This window comes from Schistosoma mansoni, chromosome 2 (genome assembly GCF_000237925.1).
Source record: "Schistosoma mansoni strain Puerto Rico chromosome 2, complete genome".
In the NCBI taxonomy this organism is placed as follows: Eukaryota; Metazoa; Platyhelminthes; class Trematoda; order Strigeidida; family Schistosomatidae; genus Schistosoma; species Schistosoma mansoni.
Window position 1 is genome coordinate 27,246,108 of NC_031496.1, and position 17,776 is coordinate 27,263,883.

The 17,776-nt window shown below is 33.9% G+C and overlaps 1 protein-coding gene across 1 annotated transcript in view; it reads right to left on the reverse strand.

Annotated features, from left to right (window-relative positions):
* Window positions 1-17,776, reverse strand: part of Smp_128130 (phosphatidylinositol-4,5-bisphosphate 3-kinase catalytic subunit alpha PI3K) — a gene marked incomplete at its 3' end in the record, with an annotated part of 31,345 nt that overhangs the window by 11,717 nt on the left and 1,852 nt on the right. Inside the window, exons 2-12 of the mRNA XM_018796256.1 lie at window positions 14,730-14,863; window positions 14,514-14,690; window positions 14,324-14,476; window positions 12,205-12,352; window positions 10,550-10,732; window positions 9,478-9,513; window positions 7,504-7,608; window positions 5,348-5,443; window positions 3,836-4,024; window positions 1,297-1,507; window positions 1,181-1,255 (exon numbers count right to left, since the gene is read on the reverse strand). Of these exons, the coding sequence (XP_018650487.1) occupies window positions 1,181-1,255; window positions 1,297-1,507; window positions 3,836-4,024; window positions 5,348-5,443; window positions 7,504-7,608; window positions 9,478-9,513; window positions 10,550-10,732; window positions 12,205-12,352; window positions 14,324-14,476; window positions 14,514-14,690; window positions 14,730-14,842 (1,486 nt within the window). The 5' untranslated portion in view covers window positions 14,843-14,863. The remainder of the gene's footprint in view (window positions 1-1,180; window positions 1,256-1,296; window positions 1,508-3,835; window positions 4,025-5,347; window positions 5,444-7,503; window positions 7,609-9,477; window positions 9,514-10,549; window positions 10,733-12,204; window positions 12,353-14,323; window positions 14,477-14,513; window positions 14,691-14,729; window positions 14,864-17,776) is intronic.

Below are 17,776 nucleotides of genomic sequence, written 5' to 3' on the forward strand. Positions count from 1 at the left end.
TGTCCTTAATAGCCATAATGATGTATTAAAACAAACAATATTAAATGACTTGTTGAAATATATAGATGACAGGAACAGGTAGCCCAGATGTTTAAGTAGGCCGCCCACTTATCTAGAAGCTAAGAGTTGGCGCATGAGACCGTGGGCTCTGGGTCCGATACCCGAATTCAAAATTGTGGATTAACACTGCTGGGGAGTCCCATACTGCGACAAAACAGCTGTCTGGTGCTTCCAGATTTTCAATGGTTGCCTAGCTAAGATTAGTTCGAGATTTAAACTATGAGAATTATTCAATATCCACAAATCCTTTATACTAACATATTTATAATAAAAGTTAAATTAAAAATATATTTTGTAAATACACAATGTTTTTATAGTACACTTTATAAGCTCCAAACCTCGAGACCATAACTTCGTTTCTCTCTCCTGGAAGATACTAGGATTTCCTTGAATTACGGTATCGGGACTAAATGGTTTAAAATTGGTTGGTATTATATACATAGACGGTTACTCTGTTAAATGTGGTTGAAAATGAGATTTACTTGGTATCCTTTAGATATTCATATCAGTCATTCATTTTAGTGGGTTTAAAGACTTTCAAAATTTTATGTAACTTCGATCGCTTGATTGTTTGCTGTCAGATCATAGTGAAATAAAAACGCATTTAGAAACCCGAAGTTTCTTTAACTAAGAATAACAATGTAATCTGCTTATTGATAATCAAACTTTGGTATTTAATCATCATAACTGTGACCACGTGGTGGTGGTTGGTTATATGAATTAAAAGCTAATAAAGTCAATTGGCCTAAATACAAAATATTCATGAATAAATAAAAAAGTCAACAAAGTGCACAGCTTTCTTATTCAATTAATATATGGTTATATGAGCAATGGACATTTCGGGGAAGAGAGAGAGCAATGTATAGAAAAAAATTTCATTGCCTGACGCCTTATTAGTTTTATCTTAGTGAGAGGGGTAGTGATTTAAATGTATATCCACCAAGTGATTCGCATTTGATATTACATTCAACAAGGTGAATACCGAAGCTGGTACAAGAGTATGATTCCTTGATACAACAAATACGGTTCATATTACTATGTAACAAATAACCCAATGAAAAAGTCCATAGAAATCATTAAACACTAAAAATCATACTGCACAAACATGAACACACTTAACTTACTTTCCATTCTTTTTTCAAATCAGAGTGCCATCCGATTAATTCTTCACGACTACGTTCAATATTTGACAATGCTGTTGATGAATGAAATAAAAAAATTAGGATGATGACTTACCACCACCTCGTCCAGTACGAAAAGATGATGGTATTTTACGATTTGATGTCAAATTTGTAGATTTCACCTCTTCAGAATTACCTTCTTTTATAACATCTGAAACATTACGTTTAGAAGTTCGATCATTCCTTTTAGGTCGAACTGAAAATATATCATGCCAATTTTCATAGCGTAATGCCTGTACAAGTTGATATAAGTACAAGATAAGTTCCTAAATGGATAGATGGAAGTTTATGTTATTGTTTTTACATTCTGGAAAAAAACAATACAAAACAATTATAAAATATAGATTCGTAATTCGAGATTTTATGCCCGTTTGTTGAGTGAGGGTTATCTTCAACGAAGTATATAAAGATAGATTTCAATCTACTAACCAGTGTTCCGAAGACAATTGTTTAAATTACATTATGTTCACTACAACTGCGTATCAGGAAATCAAAAAACATTGCATTTACTGTTTATAGAGGCCTAACACCAGATGACGGATTACTTTAGAAAAATAGAGAACTATGGACTGAAATGTATACAGTAATCCAGGAAAGATATAAGCATAAAGGTAAGAATAAATCCTAATTGTTAATCAGTGTAGTGTTTGATGCTACTTCGTTTGTGTACTGAAAACCAGTGGCCTTCGGGCTCATTTTCACTTCTTTCGGTGAATGAAATCAACTCTGAAGGTTGGGACAGTTCTTTAAGTGACTAAGCTAACACTTCTAAAGAATTTTTAGTTCTAACAGCAATTAAAACACTCTTCTATGTTCCAAACCAGTATTAAAATGGGACAATGTTCGTTTTACTCAAAAACAATGGATTTAAATAAGACCTGTTGCTGTGATGTAGAAACCATATTTATGTCTAACAACATCAGCCCGACTTCTAAAATGTAATTTATTCTACTCTCCTTACTATGAAGAATAATTCAACATGTAATGGTCAATTATTCTTATCAAAACTACTATTACACTGTACATTTTATTATTAGTTATTTTTATAAATTAACATTATTCCCAAATTGGCTGATAAGTCGCTCAATATCGTCAGTATAATAAACTTTTACTGTGAGATTTAATAAGCAAGTTAGTTACATACCCGTTGATTTGAAATTAAAATCTAGTAGGAAAAGCCTTGAAATAGTTTTCTGATCTCTCAAACTTCATAAGCTGAACCAGCTAGCGGTTCATCAAGTAAGTATCTTAGCTACTCCTTTCTTGTTCAACTCTTATTTCTGTTTGCGCTTATTAAACTACAGGGACAAAACGGTTAATATCAATAATAATAATAATAATATATAGTGATATTTCAGTGAGTAGAAATCTGGACTTTGTACGTTTCTCAACTTGATTTAAGCCAATTCTTCAGAGTAAATGTATAAATGACTAAATTAAATATACAGTTCAATAGAAATCAAAATCAAAATACATCTGGTTATGCTAGTGTCGATTGAATCATCGGTCAATGTGATCCCGTATGAGACGGATCACCGGGTATATTTGTGTATATGCCCATGGATATGAAAGATGTACAATTTGTAATATGAAAGCGTAAAATTGAAATTTGTGTGTTCATTATGTAAAGAATGATTGGAATCAAATGCGATCGGTGAAAAAACGATTCAAGTTCCTTCCTATTTAAGTTTGAGGGATTGAGCACTGCGTAAAATGTCTCTGCCACTCGCCTTTCTTTTATGTAAAAAAAACTTTCTGAATTACTTTCATAATTTTATTAATTATCTGGGTGTTACTAGATAAAGCGTGTACTTCTATTACCCACTTAACTGGTAAATTGTTCCAGTTCAACAGGATTATTGGGTGTTTCTGTGTAGCTTAAGAGTTCCTTGTAATGAGTTGAGATTTCACGGGAACTATCTAACATAGAAACTGTCACAATCCATATAACCTAATCCGTAGATGTAATTATATATAGATGTAAAAGGGATTCTTTCGTTGATTCGAACTAAAGGATTTCGAAGAGTGGAGGTTGTTTGATAGACAGCTTTAGTTCTGCATAGTTTCAAGATACGTTGTGATTCTTCTGTCATACCGTAGCAGTACAAAAATATTTTAACTTTATTTTTGAAATACGGAAGATTAAATGATACGTATTAATAATCATTATAAAGCATCCAAAGGCTTTTTTCATTTTAATGAAATTACAGACTATAGTATTCAGTTATTAATTTTCTGAAATTATCATTCTTTTTGTTGGTAATAAACAATAAGCTAAATTGAGAAATAAAAACGAATAAATAGTAGCTACAATAATCTATTCAGATTACATGGGAACACCTTGAAGAGTTTGAAGGAATATCCATTGATAATGGCAAGATGAACATAGCTTGTAGTGACAAAACCAGCATTTACTAACATTCAAGCAAATCAAGCTGAGGGATTCAAGAACAGCACAATAACAGAACCCTCTATCTACAATAAGTCATCATCAAAACTCTATAACATTGCTAAATAAATAGTTACAGTTCTGATACGAATATTTGAATTATAAAGAAAGTCTTTAACAATTTAAGGAAACAGTAGTTACATACCTCATCACTGGCAGCTTCCAAACGATGTACAGCGAACCTTCTACCGGCAGGATGAAGAAATTGACGAGTGAACAGTTCTAGGACATGTTCAGGCGCTATTGTTGGCCATTGTTTTAACAATTCAACAGCTTGATTCACTTGTTCTGTATATTCCCAACGAACAGATAAAATGAATTTCGCTAAAGAAGTCTGTAGAAGATATAAAAAGGATAAACAGTTCGACTAGTATGAGTAGGATTAATGCTATGAGAATCCTAATTCAAAATTTCAATCTCTCTCCTAATATACTTAAGTATATCCTTGTTAAATATCCTCTGATCATATTTGCATATTATGATTTTCAAGCCTATTTACAGTTCCTTCTACTGTCATTCTTTATACAATAACTCTTCACTTTAATGAGTAATTGACATCATTTTTAAGTTTGCGTTTCTATTACATCTGTGACTTACTTTATGATTGGTTGTTCTGATATTTTACAAATGACCAAGACAGTAATAAAGCTTTGTCATTTAATCTGTTGAAGTCATGTATACCAATAGCGACTTATAACAGCTAATACTCTGACTGAACCTTCAGCATCTGTGGAAATAATTTTTCAGCAACCAACCCACCAGGACAACTAGTACATTTCCTTTTTCAAACCAAGTGATAAAGATAACACTCACTGCAAAACATTATATCTAGTTGATTTTAAGTGCACGTATTCTCAAGATTTTAGTTAACATATTCAGGGGATTCTGTTTTATCAGTATTCTTGTATGACACGATTAAGGTCTTTTAATAAACGACAACTCTCTACAGACTAAATATGAATAAATGAATTCGATTGCAACACTGAGCAATGTTGTATACTTGTTTAGGGAGATTCGACCACTGCACCTTTTAACCAAAGGAAGTTTAAAGCGAAATTCAAAATCAGAATTTAATACTATTTCTCATAACATTTTGATTCTCATAAGTATGTTTAAAGAGAGTAACACGTAAACTGCTGAAGCAATCGTTACCTTCGTATTTGAATAGTATTATGACACGAATATAAAAATATAGAAACGTTTATTTAATAAACTAAATACCAGTATCTGAAGTTATAAATTTTAACAATAGCGTTTCAATCTACGGTTTCAATGACAAAACATAATATGACAGCCGCTCTTTCAAACATTAGGGCCATCTAATTTTCAAATGTACAAATATAGGATTAAACATTCCTATTTTAGATTTGTTTTAACTGACCAATTATGAATGCTAACCGTATCCACTCATAGGATTTTATGGAAATTTATAATATTGAATAAAGCAATGGTTATCATGACAACTCTTTTATATGCAGATTTGAATTGCAGCATCGATCCAGTAATCTACAGAGCTGAGTCACTGCTTCCTAATTTACAGTAATCATCCGATTCAATACTTGTTTATATGACCCAGCTTCAAGCATAGATTGAGGTCTAAAATCTAACACTTAAAATGTAAAATGTTTTATTTAAAATAAGTAACAATAAATCTTACTTCAGGGAATTTGTCAGCTAAATAAAATCGATACTTCCAGATAAGATCCCCATCTGACTCGGATATATTTAATCCCGGTGGTAAATCAAGAACAAGCTTAATAAATGAAAAGAAAATTAATTAAGAGCTCATAGTGATAGATCTACTCCAGTAATTACGTGAAAACTAAATTAATTGGACTGTGAACACAAATTAGTTGAATTAATTAACTATTCAGTGACTAAAAGGCAAACCTTAAATGCAACGTTTAGGCATAACAACCAAAATAAAAAAATTGAATCAGGATAGCAACTATTAAGTATAATACATCAACGATAATCTTCAAATTAGGGTGAAATGAAAAACTATATTGAAAGAACCAATAAACTAGACATCGAAAGACCGTCGTGATGGCACAAAAAAATGAATGATGACTAAGGTGAGGTAGTTTGAAATCTTAGATTCAAGTATCCAAAGGGATAACTAATATGATAGTAAATGAAATAAGGTATCTTCAGCCAATAAACAATCCCAAAAAATATGTTCCAGTATGGTTTTGCAAAGAAGAGAGAAAAACTTTCAATTCGATTCTAAAACATGTAATCCATTCTAACTATTCCACTGATACACAGGTTGATTTTAAGGTTGTTTATGGGATTCATCTAAATCTACTCAGATTTCTTCGCACTCAACCTCTAGAAAAATGGAAAGTTCTAGTCATCCATGAGGTGAAGCGTGTATATACAAAAAAGTACGTCTAACTGTTGTCATTACCATGAGGTTCAACTGTTATTTTTACTTTATTTTCATTTTATTGATTTCGTATTTGAAAACATCGCTCTCTCTTAAATTATTTCTAGTATCCCCATGATTTTACTCATAACTGTTTCTGATATCAATTCATTTCATTTAACCCCTCTAAAACCCTTGAATATTATGACAAAAACATTGTAATTATTTTATTCCATTCACATTATAAGCAAACGTTAACGTATTCATTTCACATGGCTTTTTATTTACACACGAACATTCTTTTATTGTGATTATTTACACTGCGGTGATTGGACGAGAACCAGTGCTTTCAACGTGGTATGGTCGCCGGCTGAAATAGGAACAATAACGGAGAGGATTTGCACTGTGTGGCGCATATATATCTGGTGCCCCCTTGTACCAATATTTATGTGTTTAAGTAAATAAATAAATTTATACTATATATTCCGGTATTACGACCATTATGTTTATTCATTATTCACATGTTATTACCAAATTAATATGTTGGGGATGTCAAATCCCCAGAACTTACTTGGTAAATGGCTTAATTTTGTAATTTTATTTTGAAAATCTGAATTTCCTTGTTTTCGCGCCAAAGGCGCTCTTTTCACCTTCAAGTCGTATTTCCCACTTGTAAAATATCTTAAATGCTATTGGTCCGTTGTATCTTTGAGTGTGCTATTTTGTAATGCTACCCAAGGACAATTTATCTCTGTATGTATACGTTTGAGTTTTTCCTCTTATGATTTGCTTGTTACTCGGCTGCTTACGGAAAATATATTCCCCTACTTCGCCTTGGACTTCTTCTTCTAGTTAGCGGGGCCTGGGACGACGGATTAGATTAGCTTATCGTGTCACTGTGTCATTGTTCTTCGTTTGTTTACCGAGAAAATCGAATTAGCTCAAGTATTTCATAATGCTTTAAAAAAATCTCATAAACTGTACAGCTTGATAATAAATTCGTTGAAAAGAGATCTCTTTGCAGAACTTTGTGTTTTAAATAATATTTGGCAAATTCTATGTATGTCAATATTATTAGAGGTCTACGAAATAAATTATTCGTATAGTTAATTATAATTTACTAAAATCACTCAACACCAAGAACTATCTTATTAAATTTTAAATCTTAAAATTGTGATACCGCTTAATCTATTGACATTAGGGAAGCTGAGAAGTATCTATATTATGTGTATTCTAAAATTTAGTACAAAAATAGTAGCCTGATTTATTAATAGTTATTTGAGAATGAAAACTTGACAGATTTAACTTAACTGCTTAGACCAGATCGCTACAACCGCTACAACAAAAATGAAATAACTTAATCAAGCATTCAACCTATGTTAACCGGGAAATATAATAAAAACAGTGATAAACAAAGAAATAAATAATAATATGATTGAACTGACTTTCAATCTATCTAATATGTCTTTATTAGGTTTACGTGCACGATCCACGTCAGCTGTACGAGCATTACGTGTCATTTTAAAGTACTTTTCATCTACAGGATTCCACTAGAGGCAAAAAATCAGTGAAAATTGTTTCTGACTCAATTAACAATAATTCGCAACAAATGAAAAAACATAATATGAATAACAGATAAAATAATGAAAATGATCATTTGTCAGTGCTTTTATAAAATATTAGTTCAAGTAACCTCATATTTTGTATGGAATCAATGAGTATTAAAAGCCTGATAAGGTCCGATCAGATAAAATACTTCCAAGTCATACAGTCTCAGTCACATCATAAGACCATTTGTTCAAGGGATGCACTAAACTGTCAAGTTAATTAGCCTAGGTGCCTAGCTTCAAACAGTAAATGCTAAATGACTTTCATTTCATTTCATTGACAAAGTTAGTTCTCAAATTATTCACAAAATGAGTTTTTCAAGAACTGCCCTCACTAGGTCGGATCATTTAATCATATGGTTCTGATTGAATTTCTAGACAATATCATTAATAAAAACCTGAAAGAAGAATTGATTTCTTAGTGTTTCTCAACAAATAATTAGCAGATTATTTGGTTGATAAGATATATGGTTGGTAGTAACCAGTAATTGTGATATCACTGTTTCGACATATTAGTTAATTACCACTTTTCCTAGACATACCCCTAACTTTTTATTTGATTATCATTCTTCTAATCGACATAAAAAATGGGTTTATTTAAAATTATTTAGAAGTATACTGGATGCTACTCACAACATTGCCTGTAAGTAGTATATTATGGAACATGGCCACGAAGTTGTCGGACAGGAATGAAGAGTTTCAGGACAGAGAATGCATGGCTTTGGAAGAACACTTGAGGATCAGACGAAAAGAATGTTCAGATTGCAGAACATACCAAAAGACGCAAATGGACGATCGAAGGCAATGTATATGTATTACGTAAATGCTTTGTAACTTATCCCAATAAGTACAGATTCATCCAGCCTATTGTCATCTTTCACATTAGATGTTGAATGGCTTAGGCGTTTAGCTTTAGGAGACTCTCCAATCTATTTTTCATTGCTTATATTTACAATTTGCAGTGATCTTTCAGTGTTTATAATCGCATATGCGATATAATATTGTAGTGAATAAGAAGATGAGTGGGGACAATCGAATATATTTGAGCACAAATTACAGACTACCTTACTAAAATATGATAACCATACAGTAAACAGTTAATTTGCAAAATAACGATCAATTGTCTCAATCTTGACTGTTCCTTCTCCGATTTCATTTTTCATGCATTTTTATACCAATTGCGCTTCGTTCCTGTCCTTTCCTTATCTATCTGTTGTCAAAATACATTCTATGCCTGACCATCACCATATACTACTTATGTGGATATAAGTAACCCACACCACAATATGACTCAAAATATCTTGCAACGTTTATAGTTAATGCAAAATTATGCAAACAGGGAGGCTACTCTGTCTGTTACTGTTGCCTAGATTTGTAGATTATATTCAGTTTTTCCTTCGATTATTTCAGTTAGGACACCGGATAGGTCTGTGACAGAAAATTGTCACAAAAATTAAGGAAACACATATGAGCGATATAAGTATAAAGCAAAGTGTAGTTCTGATTAGTATGAATAGTAGTAGAAGTAGTACCTTCCATAGAAATTATTTAAAAAGTGGTCGGCTACCATTCAGTTAGAAAATACAGGAAGTTTATCATTTCAGTATTTACCAAGAAGCTAGTAAGATAAACAACTGATCAGTTTCTGTGAGTAACGAACCAACAGTTAGTTCATATTCAAGGCTATACATCGCATTTATTTCACGGGACAAAACATTTGCTTAACAATTATTGTTTAAGAATGATGCAATTTTATCATAAAGCCATGACTAATTAACAAGAGTGTCTTGAATGAAGAAGACAACAACTCACTCGATCAGCTCGTAATTCTGACTGTTCAGGTAGAAACTATGGAGGAAAAGAACGAAATAGATACGGCAATGTGAAAGAAAATCCTTCAGGATGCAAGGTCATAATAACTGGTTTCAATATTATTTAGCTACGTGTTACAATGGTTCAACTAATTTTGGAAAAAAATACACAAAGTTATTGCAGTTTAGTTTAGTATGGGTTTTACAACTAAGAACACAAATCTAGTGAACAAAGTGAAATCATTTGAATAATCTGACGAATATCTGATGATCAGCGTATGTCTTGCAATTGGCATATATATGTTAACGCTCCATTTCTATTTTACTGTAACAATTAACCCGATAGCAGAATGTGAAATAGTTGATTTTTACTAAGTATACAACTGTAATTCAGTTATCTATCGAAAGTAAGCAACATGAGAAAACTACATAAACCTAGTTCCTTCAAAATAATAATATTTTGTGACGAATTTAGGTAGGGGTACTGATTAAAGTAGATTAGCTTATGAATTTTCACTGACAGTCGATAGGAATATCATAAGACATAATGAAGAAATTGTTATCATTGAAACACATTCACAAATCTTATTAGTATAAAACTTGAACAAATTTTTATTCTATATTTGTTGAATTATACTGACTGTTTATTCCACTTTTTTCAGATTTTTCTCATTATACAAGATAACAGCAAGTCATACAGCGATTTTGATTCAGAAGATTGTACATTTAATTACTTTAAGGAAATATTAAGCCCGTAACCATCGAAATAACAATGCATAAATATGTGAGAGTCTAAAATGTTGTGGAATACATATGGCATTCACTACCTGAAATTATAATCATTTACAGAGCTATTAATTACTTTTTAGGTTGATGGTACTTTATGTAAAGCAGGTCTCTAACCAATGAATCAATATTTGGAAGCCGAATCCTTTGATAACTGAGCCAGAACATTTTCAGTGAAGATGTAATCACCTTTTCAGATCATTCCACATAACGAATGCCTTATCTGTCTCTTCCTTGATTTGTTTTAACAATTTTATTTAATTTTAAAAAACACAGTAAAAACTTACTGGACGCTGAAATATTACAGGCATATACACAGATGGATGGCTTCGTGAAAACTCAAATTTTACACTGAGAAATAAACGTCCGCTAGCTCGTTTTGCTTCATCAACTGCATGTTCCACATCTGGCATACAATGTCGATCTAATGGTGTTTCTAACAATTCATTACGAAGGTGTTTACGACTCGTCTAATAGAATAGTATGTGTAAAGAAAACCATTAGAAAAGTACGTAAACACTTACAAGGAAGAGATTAGTTAGGATTGAAGAAATCATTTTCTTCAAACTTCTGTAAAAACTTCCAATAAGAACATTTTTTAAGTCAATATAATTTGTGACATTTCACCCTAGTAAACACCAATGAAAAGTGATTGTCTGATTACATATATCTGAATAATTTTCTGTGTAGCAGTAATCGTAATTCATGCAATGAAATAAGTGATGTTATCGAATGCATTAGAAGCAAAGCCATTGATGATAGTGAAGCAGATTTAGCTACCGTTTGAAGAGGTATCTCCGTGGTTAAAGTGTCTAACATTCAAACACTAAGTCTCAAGTCCTAACCCCGCTCCAATTACTTCTCTTTGGTAACTATGTAGTATCACTAGCTTTTACACAGAGTGAGAGTCAAAGCTGAATAAACTGATCTGTACCTGATAAACAATTTAAATATATCGGTGATTGGTTTTCCCCATTTCATTATTCGTACAACCTTATATGTCCCTTTCGTTTACAGTGCTTTTACAATCCTTTTTCGAACTTAAATCTTCTAAAACTTAAGTCACGGATAAATAAGATGCAAATTAATAACGACATATGTGTCTGTGTATCCAAGGTTGTTAACTGGGACCATCGGAAGCAGACTGATGAAACTATCCAAGTTCCTAAGCCTCAGTAAGCCAAGGATTCAAATCACTGATTGGAAACCGATCACCTGCAGGGAAGGACTATAGTATAATAAATATATAACTCTACGACTAACAACCAGGGTCTTAGAGTTTGTAAGAATAAGTATACTCCCTCCTCAGCGTCCCATTCTAAACATACGTTATGAATAGAATTCTAAAGTCACTTAAATACTCACCAAACCGATTAAGAAAAATTCAACAAAAATGGTCAAAACTTTGGAATACAAATGAAATGATTTTCTTTCTGAAATGTCCTCATCAAAACCAAATAGGCTAAAGAGCAACGAAAACTTTGGAAACCAAAAGGTTCTTGTATACTAGCAGAAATTGTTTATCTATAGAGTACTAACTAGATTTACTATTCCACCTGCGGTTTAGATAATTCAATATTTACCACTAAGCCATAGGTTCGAACTCAAACTTTTTCATTCGTCATTCACCATGTACATGTTTGTGTACATGGCTCTGAGCTACACTTGATGTGTGAGAGTTAGCGATATTATCATACTTTTTAAACCAAAGAAGCAAGGCTGGGATTCGAAACCGTGATTTATTAGTCGAAAGCCGAGTGTTTTCACGATTGTCACCGTTCTCCGAACTCTGTTCAATCTGTTTCAAACCAAGAAGTCAGGTAACACTATCAAATCTCATTGCATCCAATAAAATAGGATAAGAAAGTACTTATATATTTTGTTTTTATTGTCATAGTAAAAGATGAGAAAACTCAATAAAAATGTCACTTTTATCACAAACCTTAAGGATTTGATTCATGGTATCCATATTCGAAGGTTTCGAGTCAAAAGTAGGTTCCCTTACTAATTTTTCAACATCCTCTAGTCGATAAACACCTAACGGTTCCAAAGGATGTAGTTCAAGTTCGTAAATTCCTTGTCGAAATACTCTGAAAATTATTTAAATATTATATATATATATATTCATTTGTTTCTGTGAACAGTTTTCCAAGTAAACGACATAAAGTATAGCTATACAACAACACTTATGATTCTTAAGTCAGATATCTAATTTAGACAAATCTACTACAATACTGGTAGGCTATGAGGCATACTTGCTAGATATCATAACTGGATAGTGGAACGGTGGACTGGTTAAGGGAAAACAACTACATCTTGCTTCCATAATTTCGGTTTAGGCAGCTGGGTACTATTGGTGATCTTCATACAAAGTGCGTCTTGAAGTCGCATACACAAGTATGTAATTGATAACTAAGTTACATCAAATTAGTCAACTAATTAACAATCAAATCAAATTAGTGCGATTAAAATATCTCACTTGTGAAATGAGATATGAATGTCTAAAAAATTAAAACATACTTAAACATAACCGATTGCATGGATATATAAGGAACGATTTCTGATGTAGAAATCGCTGTAATAGTTGAAGTGTTGGTAGACCACAAAGTAAATGTTCTTATTATAGGTCAGGAGAGAAGTATAATTATTTGAACTGTTTTGCATAATGACAATCGAAGCGATATAAACACCTAACTTGATAGTGAGGGATATCCTGTCTAAGGAGAAAAGCTGTTCAATTAAGAAAAATACAACCAGAAAAAATTCCCAGTTAAAAAAGCTACGTTCACTTTTATGAACAAAGCAAGAGAAAGTTACAGCAGGATATCCACTGGCTTCTATTCTGAGACATGCCTCATAACGTCTCAAGCCGCTGTGTTGCGCCATCTTCAGGAACCCAACTAGGGAGTCGTGAAAGATCAACAGAAGTCAGTCCAACTTTCTTTCATACCGCGATACCATGTCATACACTGACCACTACTCCTCTTTTTCCAACCAGTCCCAACATCGGCAAATAATCCACAATGCGGAGTTTTCTGGGACGACATTCGTAAGACATGTCCAACCCACTGAAGTCAGTGTCACAAGTCAATGTTTCAATATACTGACACCAGATGAATTATCGACGCTGTGCACGGACACAAGATGCCAAACTTCTACATTGCTAACATGATGTTGCAACCAGATATCAGTAATCCTTCGGATACAACGATTATCAAACACAGTTGGTCATCTAACATCCTCAAATTAAAGAGGTCAGGTCTCACAGGCATAGAGAAAACCTCCTCTCACCTACGCGTTGTAGATCCGAACTTTCACAGCCAGACTAACATCACGAAGGCACAAAAGATGGCCAAGATGGGCATAAGCTGGCCTGGCTTCCACCATTCGTGAATTGATTTCACCACTCACTCAACCACCAACACTTACACAACTACCCAGATACACGAACTCGACTACTTCTATCCACTCACTACTCAGAGTGAATGCAGGATCAGAGTCCTGTCAGTCTTGTAAAAGCGCCCTGCACTTCGAAGGTGCAAAGCATATACCATACCTACGAACACTAATTGCCAACTGATTAAGTGCGGATTGCATGGCTTGGGTATCATCGCATAGTAGCATAGCCAACCCTATCTGTTATCTGATCTTCATTAGTGTGCGTATGTTGACTTATACTCACATTGGTAGTCTATAATCCATACGTTATTCACTTTATATAAAGACTAAGTCACTCGTTACTCATTGAGCAGCTTTTTTAAAGTTACTCGTGCCTGTACCCAATCGGTTTTCGTACTCACTTGTTCATTTTGCCTGCTCATACAAAATTCTAAAACATAGATATCCTAAATGCGATTCGTATTAGACTTTTCATTTTTACGTCGTCTTAACGCGAATAATCAGCACGTTTACGAAGTCAAATAGGTTATACATTTCACCAGCATCTTCGTTCACTCATACCACAGTCAGACACGGGGACAAAATAGTATGGTTTGCTGACTTATACATTTTAGTCCACATAATACGGTAATGTAGATAAATGATAGTTGCTATTAACTTACTTTTTAGAATTATATAATTTCATGTTCGCACCAGCTATTAACTGTTCATGCATACCTTTTTTATCCGTATACGTAGATGACAGGACAAAACAAATTCCATTATAGTCATACAAGGCATTATATGGTAAGGGTAAATCAAAGGCTTCATTAAATCTAGAAAACAAATCTACACTTGTATCATTTATCGTACAATTGTCTGTCAAGATTAACTTGTGTTTGAGACCAATTTGTAATAAATGAATTTGATAGGAAAGGGATATCACGTGTGATACAATAATTAATTCGTAATTCACCATAACATGCGAGTGGTGTATATTCACCCTTGATGACTTTATACCGTTCAGCATCGAATCCAGTGATGTTCATTCTATAAATCGTCTGATTAATGACAGAAAGGTTAGTTTACATCTTAATACATGGATAAATGAGAGTTGATTGTCGATCGTCTGTAGAAGCTAACCCAGATGTTGCCGTCGCCACATCACATGAAGGATAATAACCCAATGACAGTGATCCCATAAGATGTGAGACACTAAAAATCTGAAATTATAGTTAATAATCATAAGTATGCACAAACAAATAAAGTAATCTGTTTATAAAAGAGAGTAACAATTGGTCGTCTAGATTTTCGAATAAATTATATTTGGATAGTATTATAAATCAATGTGTAACACTGAAAATGATAACCGAGCTCCATAAGATGTGTATTGATAAACCTTTATAGAATCTTTAAGTTTTCATAGTCCAACTTATTGAATTAGTAACTGATCACAAAAAAAACTAGAAGTTACGGAAGTTTTATGTTCCAAGAAGTGTTAATAAGTCTTACTGTCGTTTTCATAATATTATTTATTTATTTAAACACATAAATATTGGTACAAAGGGGCACCAGATATATATGCGCCGCACAAATCTCGTTTGATTTGTGTGAGGGCTGTGATACTGCCAAGGTGCCCAAACTGAAGCAGGTGGTTTTCTTAGGGGACCACACCCCGTTTTCATAATACCACTTTGATGAAACAATACATGCAACCAAAATCGAAGTATGAAACCCTCGTGAGCGCGACAAACAGAACCCTGAAGCTTCCAAACAAAGTCGTTAAGAGAAAGGGGAGTGAAAGAATCCTATTATTTAATGCGACCATGAAGAGTCTGCTAACGTCTAAGATTTATTGCAGAATTATGGTCACATTTTCTGAAGGATTTGGTTGCCACTAAAACACGGAATACAAGGCGAAAACCCATGCTTATGGAGTAAAGCAAGTGTGTCGAAACAGGTTAAGTAATTAGCAAATAAGATGATAAAAGGGGTTTTCTGCCTTTTTCCTCGGAACGCCCATACCTGTTTTATTTTGCCGTTAGTTTAGAAATGAACTCATATAAACATTGAAAATTTTTAATCACCATTTATAAATGGATACCTTATGTTTCCATTCATCAAGAATATACAATCTATGAGGACACATTTAAAACATAAACTACTGGATACGCCTCAGTGGTTTAAAGCTTAAACGCTCGCCGCGAGCCGAGACGGTCCTGAGTTCGATCCCAGTTAGGATGGAGGATGCGAACTGCTGAGAAGTCCCGTGCTAGATGAAACAGTTGTCAAATGCCTCCCTAATTTTTAGTGATATAAACTAGGAAGGATGAAATTTCTAACGCTCATGAATTTGCTTAGGTCGTGGAAAAGTAAGTCACTGAGAATCTATGGAGCAACAAGTGCGACTTCAAATGAAAGCAGTGACAAGTTTTACGCACAGTGTTAATTCAGTTTTAGTTGCAGTTCTCGAACCAAAACCTACACAGTATACTTTAACCGTAGACTTCTTAGCCGAAGTTTATTCACTTTTCTTGCATAAGGGTTACCATTTTGAGTTTTATAACATTTTAAGGTTTAGTTTTCCCATCAGTCAGCCAGCTACAACATAGGACCAGGCACATATATGCATCAATCCAAGTTTCCACAACTCATTACCACAACGAGATGAACATCGAATTCATAGAAGTAGTTACATGATTGGTAGTAATGTATGAAAAAAAGATTGCATATAAAGATATGACACAGAGAGAAAAAGTTACTACATAGAAAGAAAGGTATGAAGTAATTTTAATCTCATGGTTTAGGGGAAGACAAAGAGTATATACACCTACACCATTGTGATCGATTCTGAGCCATGTCACACAGTCTTCAACCACTGCTGACGATAGTCACGTGGACCCCAACCAAGTGGTCTGCATCTACCAACATGGCTCAGACTAGAAGTTAGTGACTTCAAGAACTGATGTCACATTTTGGTTTGGCCGCCTCTAACTCTCTTCCAACCATCCCCAATACTAGTCAGCATTGCGCGTCGTGTTAGTCAGCGTTTAGGCATATGTAATACGTGGCCCAACCATCTCAGTTGAAGATGGAGTCAAAATCATCCTATGATAACCAGAGGGATTAGTTTGATTAATATGGTATCCAAAATACTAGCCTCAATAATTATAGGGCGCCTAACTAGGACTTATGAACTGCAAACACGAGAAAATTAGGCTGGCTTCAGACCTGGTCGTGGCTGTATCAATCACATATTAGAGCAACACATGCATGAGAACGATTGTTTTCAATTAGATCGTCATCAGGCTTTATTCTAATAAACATGAATATTTTTAAGAAAATGGTAAACGAATCACAGCAATTTGAGTCAATAATCACAATAAAATAGAATACGTCACCGAACATAACAGTTAAAAGTACAAGTTGATATTGGGAAGAAATGGGTCCAATAAATGAACTCGAATTACGTAATTGTACGATTGATTTCATCCCCATGTGAGTCAGTCAATTAGTCAGTTACAACGTAGAACTTCGTACGTACGTACATCAGTTCGAGTTGCCATACCACATTGGCACAGAGATGCAGTTGTCAATTCAAATCCCATATTGGTAGAAGTAGTAAGAGTATAAGCATTAATGTGAAAGATTAGGGTTTGAAGATGTTATTGAAGGAATATAATACAGTGAAATAAATTTGGAGAGAGAAAAAGGATACAGACATGAGGAATTCAGATTAGAATTTGGTAGAACACAAAGAGTGGATGCACCTTCGCCATTGCAAGCGATTTTGAGCCATGTCATTCAAGGTCTCTAACCATCGGCTGCTATCATCTCGCGAATCCTAACCAGGTAGTCTACACCTACCAACATGACCCAGTCCACTTGTCAGTGACTTCATGGATTTATGCCATGTTTTGGTCTGGCCGCCCCTAGCTTTCTTCCAACCTGCTCCTACACCATAAAGCATTGCACGTCGGGGCAGTCGGTGGTTGGGCATACGTAACACGTGTCCCAGTCATCTCAACTGATGAAGTTTCACTACTTCATCAATCGATTTGCCATCCTTACCTAGTACTCGTTTCCTAACAACTGCATTACTAACCCCGGTGGTCCCAGGATATACGAGCGATGCG